General features: G+C 40.3%; 1 protein-coding gene across 1 annotated transcript in view; it reads right to left on the bottom strand.

Moving 5' to 3' along the window:
- Positions 1–8683, bottom strand: part of ube3c (ubiquitin protein ligase E3C) — a 72086-nt gene extending 63403 nt beyond the window's left edge. The window contains exons 1-7 of the mRNA XM_057824345.1: positions 8557–8683; positions 7965–8075; positions 7827–7880; positions 7634–7708; positions 1796–1927; positions 1596–1711; positions 33–190 (exon numbers count right to left, since the gene is read on the bottom strand). Of these exons, the coding sequence (XP_057680328.1) occupies positions 33–190; positions 1596–1711; positions 1796–1927; positions 7634–7708; positions 7827–7880; positions 7965–8030 (601 nt within the window). The 5' untranslated portion in view covers positions 8031–8075; positions 8557–8683. The remainder of the gene's footprint in view (positions 1–32; positions 191–1595; positions 1712–1795; positions 1928–7633; positions 7709–7826; positions 7881–7964; positions 8076–8556) is intronic.
- Positions 8684–14560: the final 5877 nt, after the last annotated feature.

Below are 14560 nucleotides of genomic sequence, written 5' to 3'. Positions count from 1 at the left end.
CACTAAACGAGAGAACGTCGCTGTGTTCGTACCTGTCTGGACCATATAGTGCAAAATCTGCTCGACCGTTGACGCCACATGGTTGGTGTCGGCCAACACGGGCAGGTAGATTCTCTCTGAAGAGAAAATTTCCAACATTCGCATGGGAACGGCCACATTTAAGCTGTCATCACTGCAGTTCTGTAATAGTCTATTGGAAAGACAAGAGAGAGACAAGTTCAACCTCTATGGTCTTGTTTGAGCAGGAATCAATGATAGAGTATTTTACATAGAGAATAGTAGTTGAACGAAAAAAAAAAACAATTATTGAAGCTGTATTCATTTTTACCTAACGTTGTTATATTTACAGAATAAATCGGAATTTTCAGGGGCGGATCTAGAAAAAAATTTATGGGGTGACGAGAGGGGGGCAGGAACTTTTTGAGGGTGGCAAATACTTCATGATGCTACAATACATCATCGATTCTTTGGACAATGATACAATATTCTGCCACGATTCCATTTAAGGGCGTTAGATCAATTTAATACAAAATTATGACGTGACAGTGTTGATGAAACATCGCCAACCTTTTTTCTTACTAAAACGCATTAAAGAAATTATAATCATTTTGCCTTGGATCGAATTACATTTAATTGTGCTGATACAGTATTTATCCACATCGATTAATTGTTACACCCTTAGTGTCAACATATGGCAGATGTGTATACTGTAGATATTGAATTAGAGTTTGCGAAGAAATTGTATGCAGACACTACAAAAAGTGACATTTACAAACAAGGACATCTTTTTTATTATTCTACTATTATTATAAGGATCTTTTCTGTCATCACTACCTAATTGATGGCAGTAACTGTCAAATTGACAGGAGTCCCTCCCCCATTGGTGCCCACTGGAATGGCAAGCCTGTCTTTTAAGGTGGCAGTTGAAACTACGGATGCAACAATACTCTGTTTTATATTTAACCGTTCGACACGCCCTCTTCAATATGCAAAAACATTAGATCCAAATGAAAAACTCCCAAAATGTATTTTCCGAATTTATTTTTGTCGTCTCTCTCGCTAAAATGTCCGGCGCAGCCATATACCACATCGATGAATTAAAAACCGCCATGACTGAATCGAAGTTAATATTGTTAATTCAGTACGTAACACAGATGGACTCGGACCACAAATAGGATGTTATTCTCATGTGGTAAACATATCTGCTATGAGAGTAATGGCAATCAACAGTGTGCCCCGCCTCACTTTACAAACAGTAAAGACTGTTCTCAGCACTTTTATCCAAAATTTCTTCAGATCAGTAAGAAGTAAGCACATAAATATTATGCACTATAATGCATGTTTATATGATGGCATTGTTATTTTTGCTTGTTATAAAAAAAAAAAAAAAAAAAAAACATTACACTTGTATTTTTTGTTTCAGAGCATTAATTGTATTTAATCGAATCAAAAATCGTGTCCCTCGTATCGAAAATCGTATTGAACCGTGACTTAATTGTATCGTTGCATCCCTAGTTACCACTCTGGTGGATCCGCCCCTGGGTATTTTATACAATTTAAAAACTTTTGAGCAATTTATTAGACTTTGAAAATACCTGCAGCAGAAACCCAGTATTCTCTTGATCTGAAATATACACGTCTGTCTGTGCGGACCCACTAGCAGCTTGACGAATTGACAGTTGTGTTTCACCAGGTTCTGGCACAGCCATATCTGCCAAAAATAAACACACACGCAAATAGAATATTGAAGTAGAGAAGCAAGGAGAGGTGAGTGTAATAACAGCTGTTTTCTCACCAATCTATGTGCATCCACGTTCTGTCTGTAGAAAAAGATAAGCTGCCTGCATAAGAGACTGAGCGTGGGCGCTTCCAAAGTGTGCTGTGTCTGGCTGGCACACTCATCAAAAGTTGCTCTCTGGATGGCATACTAAAGGAAAAAAATTGTATATTAGGAACGACTTCCCCCTGTCATTTTAATTAAACTGCTTACAGGGTGACCCAAAAAAAAGTTTACACTGCCATAATACAACTTAAATGTCATGTTTATTCATCTTAGAATTAGAATTTAATCACAAATTATACATTATTGTAAAGAACATGTACAGTACACTCTATTTTTCAATGTGTCCTCCCTTAAGTGTCACAACAGCCTTCAGGCGCCTGTGGAACGCTTGACAGGTCTTCTTTATGTAGGATGCTGTCATCTTTTCCCAAGATCTAACAATGGACCTCTCCAAGGCTGCCACAGAAGTTTGTGGCTTCTTACAGGCACTGTCCTCCACAGTTGCCCATGTGCTATAATCCAGGGGATTGAGATCTGGACTCTGGGGTGGCCACATATCACCTTGTCAATCAACTTTTTGGTCCGCACAGATCGGGTTTTCCAGACCCAGGTTTTCGTGAGGCTGTTCCAGTATCTTTCGGCTTCTTTTTAACTTTGTAGACTGCACATCTGGATATTCTCAGATTTGCTGCAATCTCAGTAGGTGTCAGACCGGCACGCAGCAATTCAGGTACAGCTAAAGTTTTCTTCATTTTCAGCAGAAGCACAGGAATTGTAGAGACGAGAGATTACCAGCTGCATTGAGTGACCTTAATGAATCACTTATGCATGACAACCTATTTAGATATGTTTCAATGGCTTTTAAACAAGCAGTCAACTGAGTGTAAACTTTTTTTGGGTCACCCTGTATAAAAACCAAACTGGGAAGGGGAAAAAAAACAATGAGTTTAAAATTTGTATTTCGGGAGCTCAGACATGAATGTTTTAAAAACAAATATCAAATGTTTTTGGAAGCAAATTTATAGATTAATCCATATCACAAGAATACAGTCGTATATATTTTTTGAGAAATGTTTGTACAGGTAGTCCCCCGTTTACGAACGAGTTCGTTCCTGCATTTGCGATGTAACCCGGAGTTCCGTGAAAACCAGAATTAACCCTTTTAATGCCCAAAAGCACACTCTTAAAAAAAAAAAAAAAAAAAAAAAAAAAAACTATCCAAAAACATGTATTATACGTCATTGTACTGTCCTCGCTGCGATGTCGGGGCCAAGTCCAAGCTAGGCAGTGAGATAAGCTCCGAAATGAAGATGTCAGACCAGGTGGTTTGCTGACATTATTCAGCTGCTCATGAAATCAACACTTGCAGAATGAAACTACCGTATTGGCCCGAATATAAGATGGCCCTGATTATAAGACGACCCCCTCTTTTTCAAGACTCAAGTTTGAAAAAAAGACTTTTTTAACACCAAATTAATTTTTATACAGAAAATAATTACAGTACAGCCGAAACAATTGATTATAACAATATATTTGAGAGAAAAAGCATGTTATTTTGCCTCATTCAAATCCTAATATCTGAATATTTAAATATGTAAATAAAGTGCAATCACATTCGTAAATGAATGGCTGCTTGTTTTGAAATGTAAATAAACCAATCAATAGTGATAAAACAACAAAATTGCGATAACAGCATTAACCATCAAAGTACAGTCTAACTGTAGTCTTGAAACAAATCTGAATAACGAAAAACATTGCAATAAAATAATGCAAACTGGTTAAACTTGAGAGTAGCTGAGATCTGTCATGACAGAACATTGCTTCAATGATACTGTATCTGGCGCCATCTAGCATCGGAAATGGGTATAGTGTCTACACTGCGAATATAAGACGACCCCCTCTTTTTCAGTCTTATTTCATGCAAAAACACAGTCTTATATTCAGGCCAATACAGTAAAATAAAAGGAAATTAAATCAGTCTCATCTTCAGTAACAGCAATTCAAATTTGCGTTTACGAGTAGCTGCTGATACAGCAATAACAAACGATTAGCATGTATCAGTTAGCGTACGCACATCATCAAAAACAATCACATAAACTTGCCCCTAGTATTGGACCACAATTGAAAACACAAAATAAACAGTACGAAAGAGGTTATATTCAGCCGTCTCCTCTGCATGCTTCACAAGCAACAAATGTGCGCGCAGGCTGTCACCTCTGCCATTCGGCTGCTCTGTGTGCGTGTGTATGGGGTGGGCAGTAGAGGTGTGCCATCTTAGGCACCCCACAATTTGGTTCGATTACGATTCAGGGTACTACGATTCAGTTATTGAACGATGATCACGGTGTTGACGATGATCACGGTTATCATGAGTATTGATGCATCATACATTACTAATTAATAAAGAAGCCAAACAAATTTATTATTTATTCAAAACATCCTGATGATTCAACAGGAACGATGGAAACATGCCCATACAACAAAAAGCTGCCCTTAAACTGCTTTCTCATTTATTTATTTTTTACGAGAACCTGCAAAAACATTAACCATTTTAAAGGGAGTACTTATTTCTCTCAACAATAAAATAGAATTTACACAGGTGGAATGAATTCCACATTTTCTGGAAACAAAGTGTCTTTAGAAATAAAACTTCTTTTATCCAATATACTTTGTTTTCAAAGATTTCTGTACTATTTTGCATGTTTGTAGTGTTACCGCTGTACTTAATAGTGGTTTTACACGTTCTTCATATGGTTACAAGTTAGCGAATTAGCTCATTAGCATAGCGCTCGGCGCTAACTAGTAACATCTCAAAAACAACAACAATAAAGGCTAAATAGTACAAGAGGGTTTGTGTACTCACCTCTTATAGACACACACGGGTCTTAGCAACGGGACATTTTTCAATTGACATGACTTGGCGCTATATAAGTATAACACCAACACCAAACTACTACTGGACATCTGAAAGACAAGGAGCAACAAACTATCTCTCTTCCTCTCTCGCTCTAAAAAATAACTTGCGCACAGCGGGTTGCGCTTCTGCTCGCTCCTGTCTCATACACAAATTTTCCAGTCTTTTGAAAAGGAGTAAATCTCTCGCTCAGTAACCAGCAGCATCCATCATAACGATGTGCGAGCGTCGTTAAAGGTGTCCGGGCGGCAGACGTGTCTTGAATTTCGTTCCACTACGAGCGTCTGTCATAAAGTTATGAGGAAAAATCATCGTTTTTTTAACCTTTATGAATCATAATTGAATCGTCACGTGTCGAATCGCGATGCATGTAATAATCGATTATTTGGAACTCCCTTAGCGGCCAGGCGCGTCTGTACATGCATTCGCTTCCTGCACCAAAATAAAAGCATGCATCACAAAACAAAAGTCAACATTAAAAAAAAATAAAAAAAAAACGACGAGACGCAGGCGTCGTAAAGTCCATCCATCCATCCATTATCTTCCAATTGTTCCGGGGTCGGGTCGCGGGGGCAGCAGCTTTAACAGGGAAGCCCAGACTCCCCTCTCCCCAGCCACTTCAACCAGCTTCTCCGGCGGGATCCCAAGGCGTTCCCAGGCCAGCCGAGAGACATAGTCTCTCCAGCGTGACCTGGGTCGTCCCCGGGGCCTCCCGCCGGTGGGACATGCCCGGAACACCTCTCCAGGGAGGCGTCCAGGAGGCATCCGAACTAGATGCCCGAGCCACCTCAGCTGGCTCCTCTCCTCCTCTCTACGCGGAGGAGTAGCGGCTCGACACCGCGTCCCTCCCGGATGACCGAGCTTCTCGCCCTATCTCTAAGGGAGAGCCCGGACACCCTGCGGAGGAAACTAATTTCGTCCGCTTGTATCCGGGATCTTGTTCTTTCGGTTACAACCCAAAGTTCGTGACCATAGGTGAGGGTAGGAACGTAGATCGACTGGTAAATCGAGAGCTTTGCCTTTCGGCTCAGCTCCTTCACCACTACGGACCGGTGCAGAGTCCGCATTACTGCAGACGCTGCACCGATTCCCCTGTCAATCTCCCGCTCCCTCCTACCGTCACTCGTGAACAAGACCCCAAGATACTTGAACTCCTCCACTTGGGGCAGGATCTCATCCCCGACCTGGGGAGGGCACTCCACCCTTTTCCGACTGAGGACCATGGTCTCGGATTTGGAGGTGCTGATCTTCATCCCAACCGCTTCACACTCAGCTGCGAACCGCTACAGTGAGAGTTGGAGGTCACGGCTTGATGAAGCCAACAGCACTACATCATCTGCAAAAAGCAGAGATTCAATGCTGAGATCACCAAACTGGACCCCCTCAACGCTTCGACTGCGCCTAGAAATTCTGTCCATAAAAATTATGAACAAAATCGGTGACAAAGGGCAGCCTTGGCGGAGTCCAACCCTCACTTGGAACGAATTCGACTTACAATGCGGACCAAACTCTGACACCGGTACAGGGACCTAACAGCCCTTACCAAGGGGCTCGGTACCCCGTACTCCCGGAGCACCCCCCACAGGACTCCCCGAGGCACACGGTCGAACGCCTTCTCCAGATCCACAAGACACATGTGGACTGATTGGGCGAACTCCCATGCACCCTCGAGGACCATGCCGAGGGTGTAGAGCTGGTCCACTGTTCCACGGCCGGGACGAAAACCACACTGCTCCTCCTGAATCCGAGATTCGACTTCTCAGCGGACTCTCCTCTCCAGCACACCTGAATAGACTTTACCAGGGAGGCTGAGGAGTGTGATCCCTCTATAATTGGAACACACCCTCCGGTCCCCCTTCTTAAAAAGTGGGACCACCACCCCAGTCTGCCAATCCAGAGGCACTGTCCCCGATGTCCACGCGATGTTGTAGAGACGTCTCAGCCACGACACCCCTACAACATCCAGAGCCTTTAGGAACTCCGGGCGGATCTCATCTACCTTGCCACCGAGGAGCTTTCCAACCACCTCAGTGACTTCAACCCCAGAGATCGAAGAACCCACCTCGGAGTCCCCAGACTCTGCTTCCTCAAAGGAAGGCGTGTCGGTGGAATTGAGGAGGGCTTCGAAGTATTCTCCCTACCGACTCACGACGTCCCGAGTCGAGGTCAGCAGTACACCATCTTCACTATACACAGTGTTAATGGTGCACTGCTTTCCTCTCCTCAGGCGCCGGATGGTTGACCAGAATTTCCTTGAAGCCGTCCGGAAGTCGTTTTCCATGGCCTCGCCGAACTCCTCCCATGTCCGAGTTTTTGCCTCGGCGACCGCCGAAGCCGCAGTCCGCTTGGCCAGCCGGTACCTGTCAGCTGCCTCCGGAGTCCCACAGGCTAAAATGGCCCGATAGGCCACCTTCTTCAGCTTGACGGCATCCCTTACCGCTGGTGTCCACGGTGGTTGGTGCCGCCACGACAGGCACCAACCACCTTACGGCCACAGCTCTGATCGGCCGCCTCAACAATGGAGGTGCGGAACGTGGCCCACTCGGACTCAATGTCCCCCACCTCCCCCGGGACAAGGGAGAAGTTCTGCCGGAGGTGGGTGTTGAAACTCTTTCTGACAGGGGATTCTGCCAGATGTTCCCAGCAGACCCTCACAACACGTTTGGGCCTGCCAGGTCTGGCCAGCAACTTCCCCCGCCATCGGAGCCAACACACCACCAGGTGGTGATCAGTTGACAGCTCCGCCCCTCTCTTCACCCGAGTGTCCAAAACATGCGGCCGGTCGTAAAGTCAAAATCGCATAAGTCAGGTCCGTCGTAACCCTTAAGATAAAATGATATACTGGAGGCCGAAGTATATTTCCGTGATAATGTTTTTTTTTGTTGTTTTTCATGTCAAGATGATAAGATAGTCCAAGAATCAGAAGGTCACCTTACCTGTCGTTTCAAATCTTGATAGCCGCGGACATAGGACTGAATGATGATGGCATTCTTCAGTCGTTTCCTATCATCCTGATAACATGAAAAATACAACGAGGAGGGTGGGAAAATGCTGGGTATTTTTTTTTCTCTAAAGAAAAGAGTCCAACTGTTGATAAAGGTTGACACAACACATTGGATGACATGATACCTCTCTTTTTCTTCTTTCTTCTTGTGTACGATGCAGCAGAGATGCTTTAGCTTCCTGGGAGAAACACAGGAAAAGTTTGAATAGACATTGAAGCTCCAGTACAACACATTAGCATATATACATGGATACAAAGTCTACCTTTTTACTTGCTCCCCCGAGTGACACTTTGGGTCTTGTCTTGAAATCGCCCTCGAAGCTGAACATCTTCACCTCTTTCCCATTTACTGATGATGATATTGGTACTTATTCCTGGAACAAAAAAAAAGTGAAATCAAGGTGAATACACGTGGTAATAGAGGTAGAGAAACGTAGTTACACAGTTGTGATAAATAGTATATATCACCGACTTCTCAAATATTGTAATTGCAACGCATTTCAATGTGAAGGGACATTTGTTGCGATTCGGCTTCGACCCGGTGAGCTAACCGGCGTCTTTACTTAGCAAATGACTCAGCAGGCAGGCTCAAAACACGGCTGTCTGCATTTTCTGATCCAACGTATAAATAATTGAGAGCTAATATTGTTGATCAGCGATAGGTTTCGGGTTTTTACACGCGCGTTTTAGCATAGAGCGACTTTGTTGACGTGAGCGACGGAGCTAAGTGGCTAGCCAAAGAGCTAACACTTATAGTGGCTTCCTTCACGGCGGGGTGCCCACTTTTTGGACGTCTTTTAACGTAACATGGAACGGGAGTAAAGGCGGTACAGTGACAGCAAGTGGAGCGGTTACCTTTACGGTGTGAACTGCGTGGTAATTATGAATATTGTGTGTTTGTTTCAGCTGAATCCGTGCGATTTGTTTCCCTCTGCTCAAAAGAAGTCAACACAAGAGGAGACCTGATTGCTTCCGCTTCCTGTTACGTCAGCGAAGCCGATTGGATGAAGTTCACGTCAATAACGGCGTCACGTGCTGCAATTGGTAACTTGTTGTATTCGTATGTTTTGCTATTTATTAAAATATACTGTAAACATCGTCCAACTTTGTTGTTTTCTCAACTCTAAAGAAAATTAATTTTATGAAAAGTCTTATTTTACGTGTATTCAAACATGTTTTTGTTTAACCAACACGCAAAATCCAAACATTGTAGTACTAAAAATTCCGAGGGAAATAGAACGCGTCACGACACGCCTACAAATTACGAAGGAGCCACAAAACCACAAACCATCCCCTTAATTCTGGTTTTTATTTAGACAAAGGGATTATTTTGGGGGAATGAGTTGCCAATATTGAAAGTGCCTCGGGTGAACTCCAAATAAAGTTCAGTGTTCTTATTTGCTTTTCCTTATCCGAGAATGATTTTTTATGAATCAAATTTCCCCTGGAAGAACCATAATAAAAAAAAAGTTGAAATATCATTTCAAATCAAGGGCGTAGGTTTGGTCTCAATATTGGTAGGGACGATATAACAGCAAAACCTGCATGTACACTTTTTGCTGGGGACGGGACATTAATAAAACCAAATACATTTGGTGAACGGGGGTCAGGGCTACACTTCTCACCAATATGAACCGAATTAATTGATAGGCTAAATGATTAATGCAAAATAAATCTGTATCGACCTCTACAAACTTTCACACTGCAAATTTATAACGTCTTAATCTGATCTTTTTTGTTAAATCAAGTCAAATAATTTTCTCCCATCTTGTTTTGAGTGTTAAAGGCTAATTAACAGATTAATGCTTCAGATTCTAGTATTTGTTTTTATTAAGCCAATACATTCAAACGTTGGTCATTTTTCACCTAAATCAAGAAAAAAATGCTTTCAAATTATGTTTTGAACAATATTCTTGCATTAAGAACATTTCTGACAAACGAAATTTTCTTTTATGATTAAATATTAGGGCTGTCAATAATTAATCGTAATTAATCGCAATTCAAACCATGTATAAAATATGCCAATTTTTTCTGTAAATTATTGTTGGAATGGAAAGATAAGACACAAGACCGATATATACACATTCAACATACTGTACATAAGTACTGTATTTGTTTATTATAACAATAAATCAACAAGATGGCATTCACATTATTAACATTCTGTTAAAGCGATCCATGGATAGAAAGACTTGTCGACAAAACACCAAAAAATACAAGTAACAAGTGGAGATGACACTTTGCTCTCATTTTAATCTGTTTGAGCGGGGCATGTGCATTAAATGCGTCAAATATTTTCGCCCGTTAAGGCGATAATTTTGACAGCCCTATTAACTATAAAAACATTTTGCTTAAAATAAGTCTGTTGGTCTTCTTTTCAGCTAGTTGTGTTTCTTATGTCAAGAAATCTAAGTAAGTAAAATTGACTTTAAACACTGTAGCAGATACAAAATTAGTGGCGTGTTCCCCACCTCCACAACATTGACGTCTTTTACATTACTTCTACATTCTAATATTCCTCGTCTTCGAATGGGCGGGGGAGGTGGCATGTTGTATTTCTGTCGGGCTGTGAATGCGCATGTGTGTGTGGGGGCGGTTCAAGTCGTGAGCCAATCAAACGTGCGTGTGAGGGGGAAAAAATGGACTAGAACATTCAGCGAGTGAAAAGGGGTCAATGTAAGTCTGAAAATAATGAAAGTACTGTAAAATGGTGTTATACAGCGCTTTTCCACCTTTTCAAGGCGCTCAAAGCACTTTACACTATCTCGCCATCTACCTACTGGTGACGCAGCACCAGGAGCAACGTGGGGTTCAGTATCTTGCTCAAGGACACTTAGACTAGTTCATCAGGGCGGAGAATCGAACCCACAACCTCTGGTTTGGGGGACAACTACTCTACCACTGAGCCACGCCACCATTACTTAACAATGGTATGATCAATTCTATCCTCACAACATATAGGAAGACAATCTAAATGACCTACAGTATATAACTGAAGTCATAATGCAAATAAGGTTGCTTAAAAGTTAGTGGGGATAATTTCAGCATCCTATAAAGTTGGTAGTGTTATGTCCCCATGGTCCCTATGCAAACCTACACCCTTGATTCAAACAGCTCCACATTATCGTTGTCTGTTGTTTCAAATGCGAAGTCACAATAAAAGCCACTTCAATAATTGACTTTTCATAATCAACACATATTGCAATTAATAGTATATAACTAGGCTATTTGTCATGTTGATTTGTATTGTACCTAATTGTCCAACTCATTAGGGGCTTTCATAGAAGACGACAGGTTTGGAACCCAACCCACCACTCCTTCCTTCTTCTTCAATGTGATGGGAAAAAAGGGAGGAGGTGGGGATTGGGGGTCATAAATCTGGTAAGGGCCAATTGTAAATGGCTCCATATTTCACTGCAGCCTTAATAGAAATATTCATGCAGCATTTTAATGAAATTAAAGCAGCAAAACAACGACAGCGATACAATCATCATGCACAGCCTTGTTTGATCATTGAAAATAATTAGTGCTGCAACGATTAATCGATGAACTCGAGTAATCGATTAGAAAAAAAAAAAGATTTGAATTCCATTTTGCTGCTCCGAGTATTGGTTTAATGAAAGTCGCCTTGAAATGGTTGATTTTGAAAGTATTTGCATTTAGTTTTATTGATTTGGGTGGATACACTTCCCTCTAGTCAGCTTCATTTCACATGGCTGAATCCAGCTGCTCCATGTTAAGACCAACATATGCCAAGTTTTTGTTTGAGGTAATGTTTTTTTTTAATGCATTTGCAATTTAGTTTATAGGTATATTTAGCCGTTTTTGTGGGAATATGTGTCTAAACCATTTGTTAAGATCATTGTAAAAAAACAAAAAAAAGTTAGCATTTTATAGCATTTAAGCTAGCGGGCTTTTGCTATGTAAGTTAGTCATTGTTCTTTTGTTGTACATAGATCCTTTTTTTTTTTTATACCATTTGAGGTTCAGCTCAGGTATTTTAATTTTTCATTTTCCTTATCCGATTACTCGAATAATCAACTACTAAAATAATCGATAGCTGCAGCCCTAAAAATAATTTAAAGGATATTTGAAAAAGAAGGCTCTTGCAAATATCAAAATAGAAAAATATAATGCTCATACAAAAATGATCATTTTTCTATATATATCTAAAAATGAAAATATAAAGACACAAATATTAAATGGAATATACTGTATTTTATTAGTTTCTATACAATTAAAAAAGAAATTTTATTTTTGCTCGACTGTAGTTACAATAAAAGTTTTTATTTAATTTACGCATGAAATTCACAAATAAAACATGCCAAAACAAAAACGGAACTGGCCAATGCATTCAATAAAAGAGTTTTTTTTTTTTTAATTTTTTTTTTTTTTTTAAATCACATTTTAATCATCCCTTTTATAACAAATACAATCGCAAAATTTGGGTTATTAATAAATAAAATAATCGCAATTTAATGACTCAACTATAGGACATTGATGAATACATGCATGTTAATTCATTTCAGTATAGGGTCAAATTATTTATTGTGGAGTTAATGAGTTACTGGAACAAATTAACTCAGTCAATCCATCAATTACTGCTCTTTATATCTCTGCATGGAGAAAACTGATTTGATATATGAGTATATTGAGGTACGAGCTCATTGGCATTAATATATAAACCTCAGTTCAAGGTCATGTATATTTCAAGGCAGTGAATGATGATGTTTTAGTATCATTGATGGCGACAGACATCCAATCCATTTGAATTGGGATGTTTAGCTGTGAACTATCGCTGCCACCCTTATAAATTGATTCGACTTCCATCGCCGTCAATGGCAGGCACTGAGTTTAATAGGGAGATCAGTTTAACATTAAAGTTGCAATTGTTTTTTTTCCCCTCGTCTCTGAAACGAGTCACCTCATCTTGCCATCCATCATCGTGTCCCTCCTCACGATCATCCACTGATGATCAAGGTGCGCAATTAAATCGCGATCCTTCAGCGGCCAAGCTCCGCTGACTTGTTGATTTCCCCCGAGCAAATAAAACGTCGTCGGTGGCGCTGACGAATGGGGCAAAACTAATCAGCTTTATTGGGAGACAGGTTAAGGCCAACGGGGGTGTCAATAATTCTCGCAGTGACCTCCCTCTTCCATTAACTTTAAGTGGCTTATTAGACCCATGCGCGCTCCATCCTGTCCGCCCTGGAATCCGGTTGGAATTATTAAGACTCACTTCTACATTTGCTTTCCATTTTCTCTTAATTTTTTGGGGGTGCACGCATATTGTGAAGTATTTTAAGGTTGCCATGCCAAGTTAAGTGAGACCATCAGTTAATTCATTTTGACCATGCACAGGCTTATTATCATGCTTTTTTCGGAGGGGCAACAGCAGGAGAGCTTTCACGGGAATTTCCCAATTGGCTTCCACCTCCTCCACCTCTGCGTGTTCCTACGTGTCATTTGTCTCTTTCCTGATGCTTGATGATGATCATGATGACCAACTCCTCTTTCTAAATTAGCCCGTGTCTGCACTTTTCTTTAATTTGTCATCTAAATCCAATTGCGGAAAGTGACAGTTCACCTTTCACGCGAGAAGCATAAGTCAGTTGTGGAAATGATTATTTGAAAATTAGACCTGCATGTAGCCTCCGAAATTCAGATGACACTGCTATATTTTTCGTCCGTTTGAATTAATACCCGAGTTTTTAAGAAAGCATGGATTTGTAAATTTATATTTGTTTTGCAGAAAAATCTTTAACAAGCAGAATAACGCCTAAAGATGACATATATGACATACAAGTACATATTAATTTATATATACATGCGTTTTTTCATATTTTAAATTTAACAAAGCGTTGGAAAATAGCAATTTGATTACATAAACTCATCTTTTGCGGCCAAAACAACAAAATTACAAACGAAATTGTTTCGTTTGTTTATGGCTTAAAACACTCAGGTGACTTGAAGTTCTGCTCCGAGACCACCAATTTGGCCAAATTTCAAAATTGTCCTGTATTCATGTGTGATACATAATTGGAACGCTTAAAATCTCAATTTTCTGGGGGAAGAAAATGTTTGAAGAGGAGGGAATTTAGATTATTTTTTTTAAAACAGCAAAACACTATCTGGAGGTGATAGCACGAGAGAGCAGAATTAAAGACGCCATGATTTTAATGAGATATTATCGCGTACACACCTTGTTTCGATCCAAAAACTGTATCATCGAGTGTCAAGACACAAATGTGAATGGCTACAGCCGGATTTGGGGGGGATTTTATGGGTGAAGCATAGTAATATAACAAGGGTCGCGATGCAGAAATCGCAGACATCAAGGAGTGGTCGAGATGTTTTTTTCCCCATATATTTACCCTTTTAAACATTTTTTTTTTCTTTGTTTGGATCGGTTATTTATCATCTAACATATCGGGGAAAATGTGACAGTAACAAAAAATAAAATTAAGCCATAGTTATGAGATAGATATCCTTGACTTATTTACAGACACCATTTTTTTTCATTGTGACGTAATTTGTTTAAAAGTTTAAAATATGCGAGTGAATAATTTCTTAAAGTCGTTTTTTTTTTTTAACAAAAAATTAATGATTCTAAGCTAAAAATGACAGACATTTTGAATAAGAAATATAAATACTTAGCTTTATTTTTATGACTGAGTTGAAACAAAAGCGGTTGCGCGACGTCTGTAAACGGGGGTTTCCAGGGTAAAACGGACAAATTAAAAATAGTTCGGGGGTTTAATGCGACATGAATCTGCGATTGCGGCATATATACATAGTGTTCTATCAAACACAACAGTTATTTTGGCTTAAAATACAGCAGTTTATTTTAAAGAGGGGT

The sequence above is a fragment of the Corythoichthys intestinalis genome, chromosome 20, assembly GCF_030265065.1.
Source record: "Corythoichthys intestinalis isolate RoL2023-P3 chromosome 20, ASM3026506v1, whole genome shotgun sequence".
Lineage (NCBI taxonomy): Eukaryota > Metazoa > Chordata > Actinopteri > Syngnathiformes > Syngnathidae > Corythoichthys > Corythoichthys intestinalis.
The sequence above is the reverse complement of the archived record's forward strand: the minus strand, read 5'-3'. Positions and strand labels throughout refer to the sequence as shown.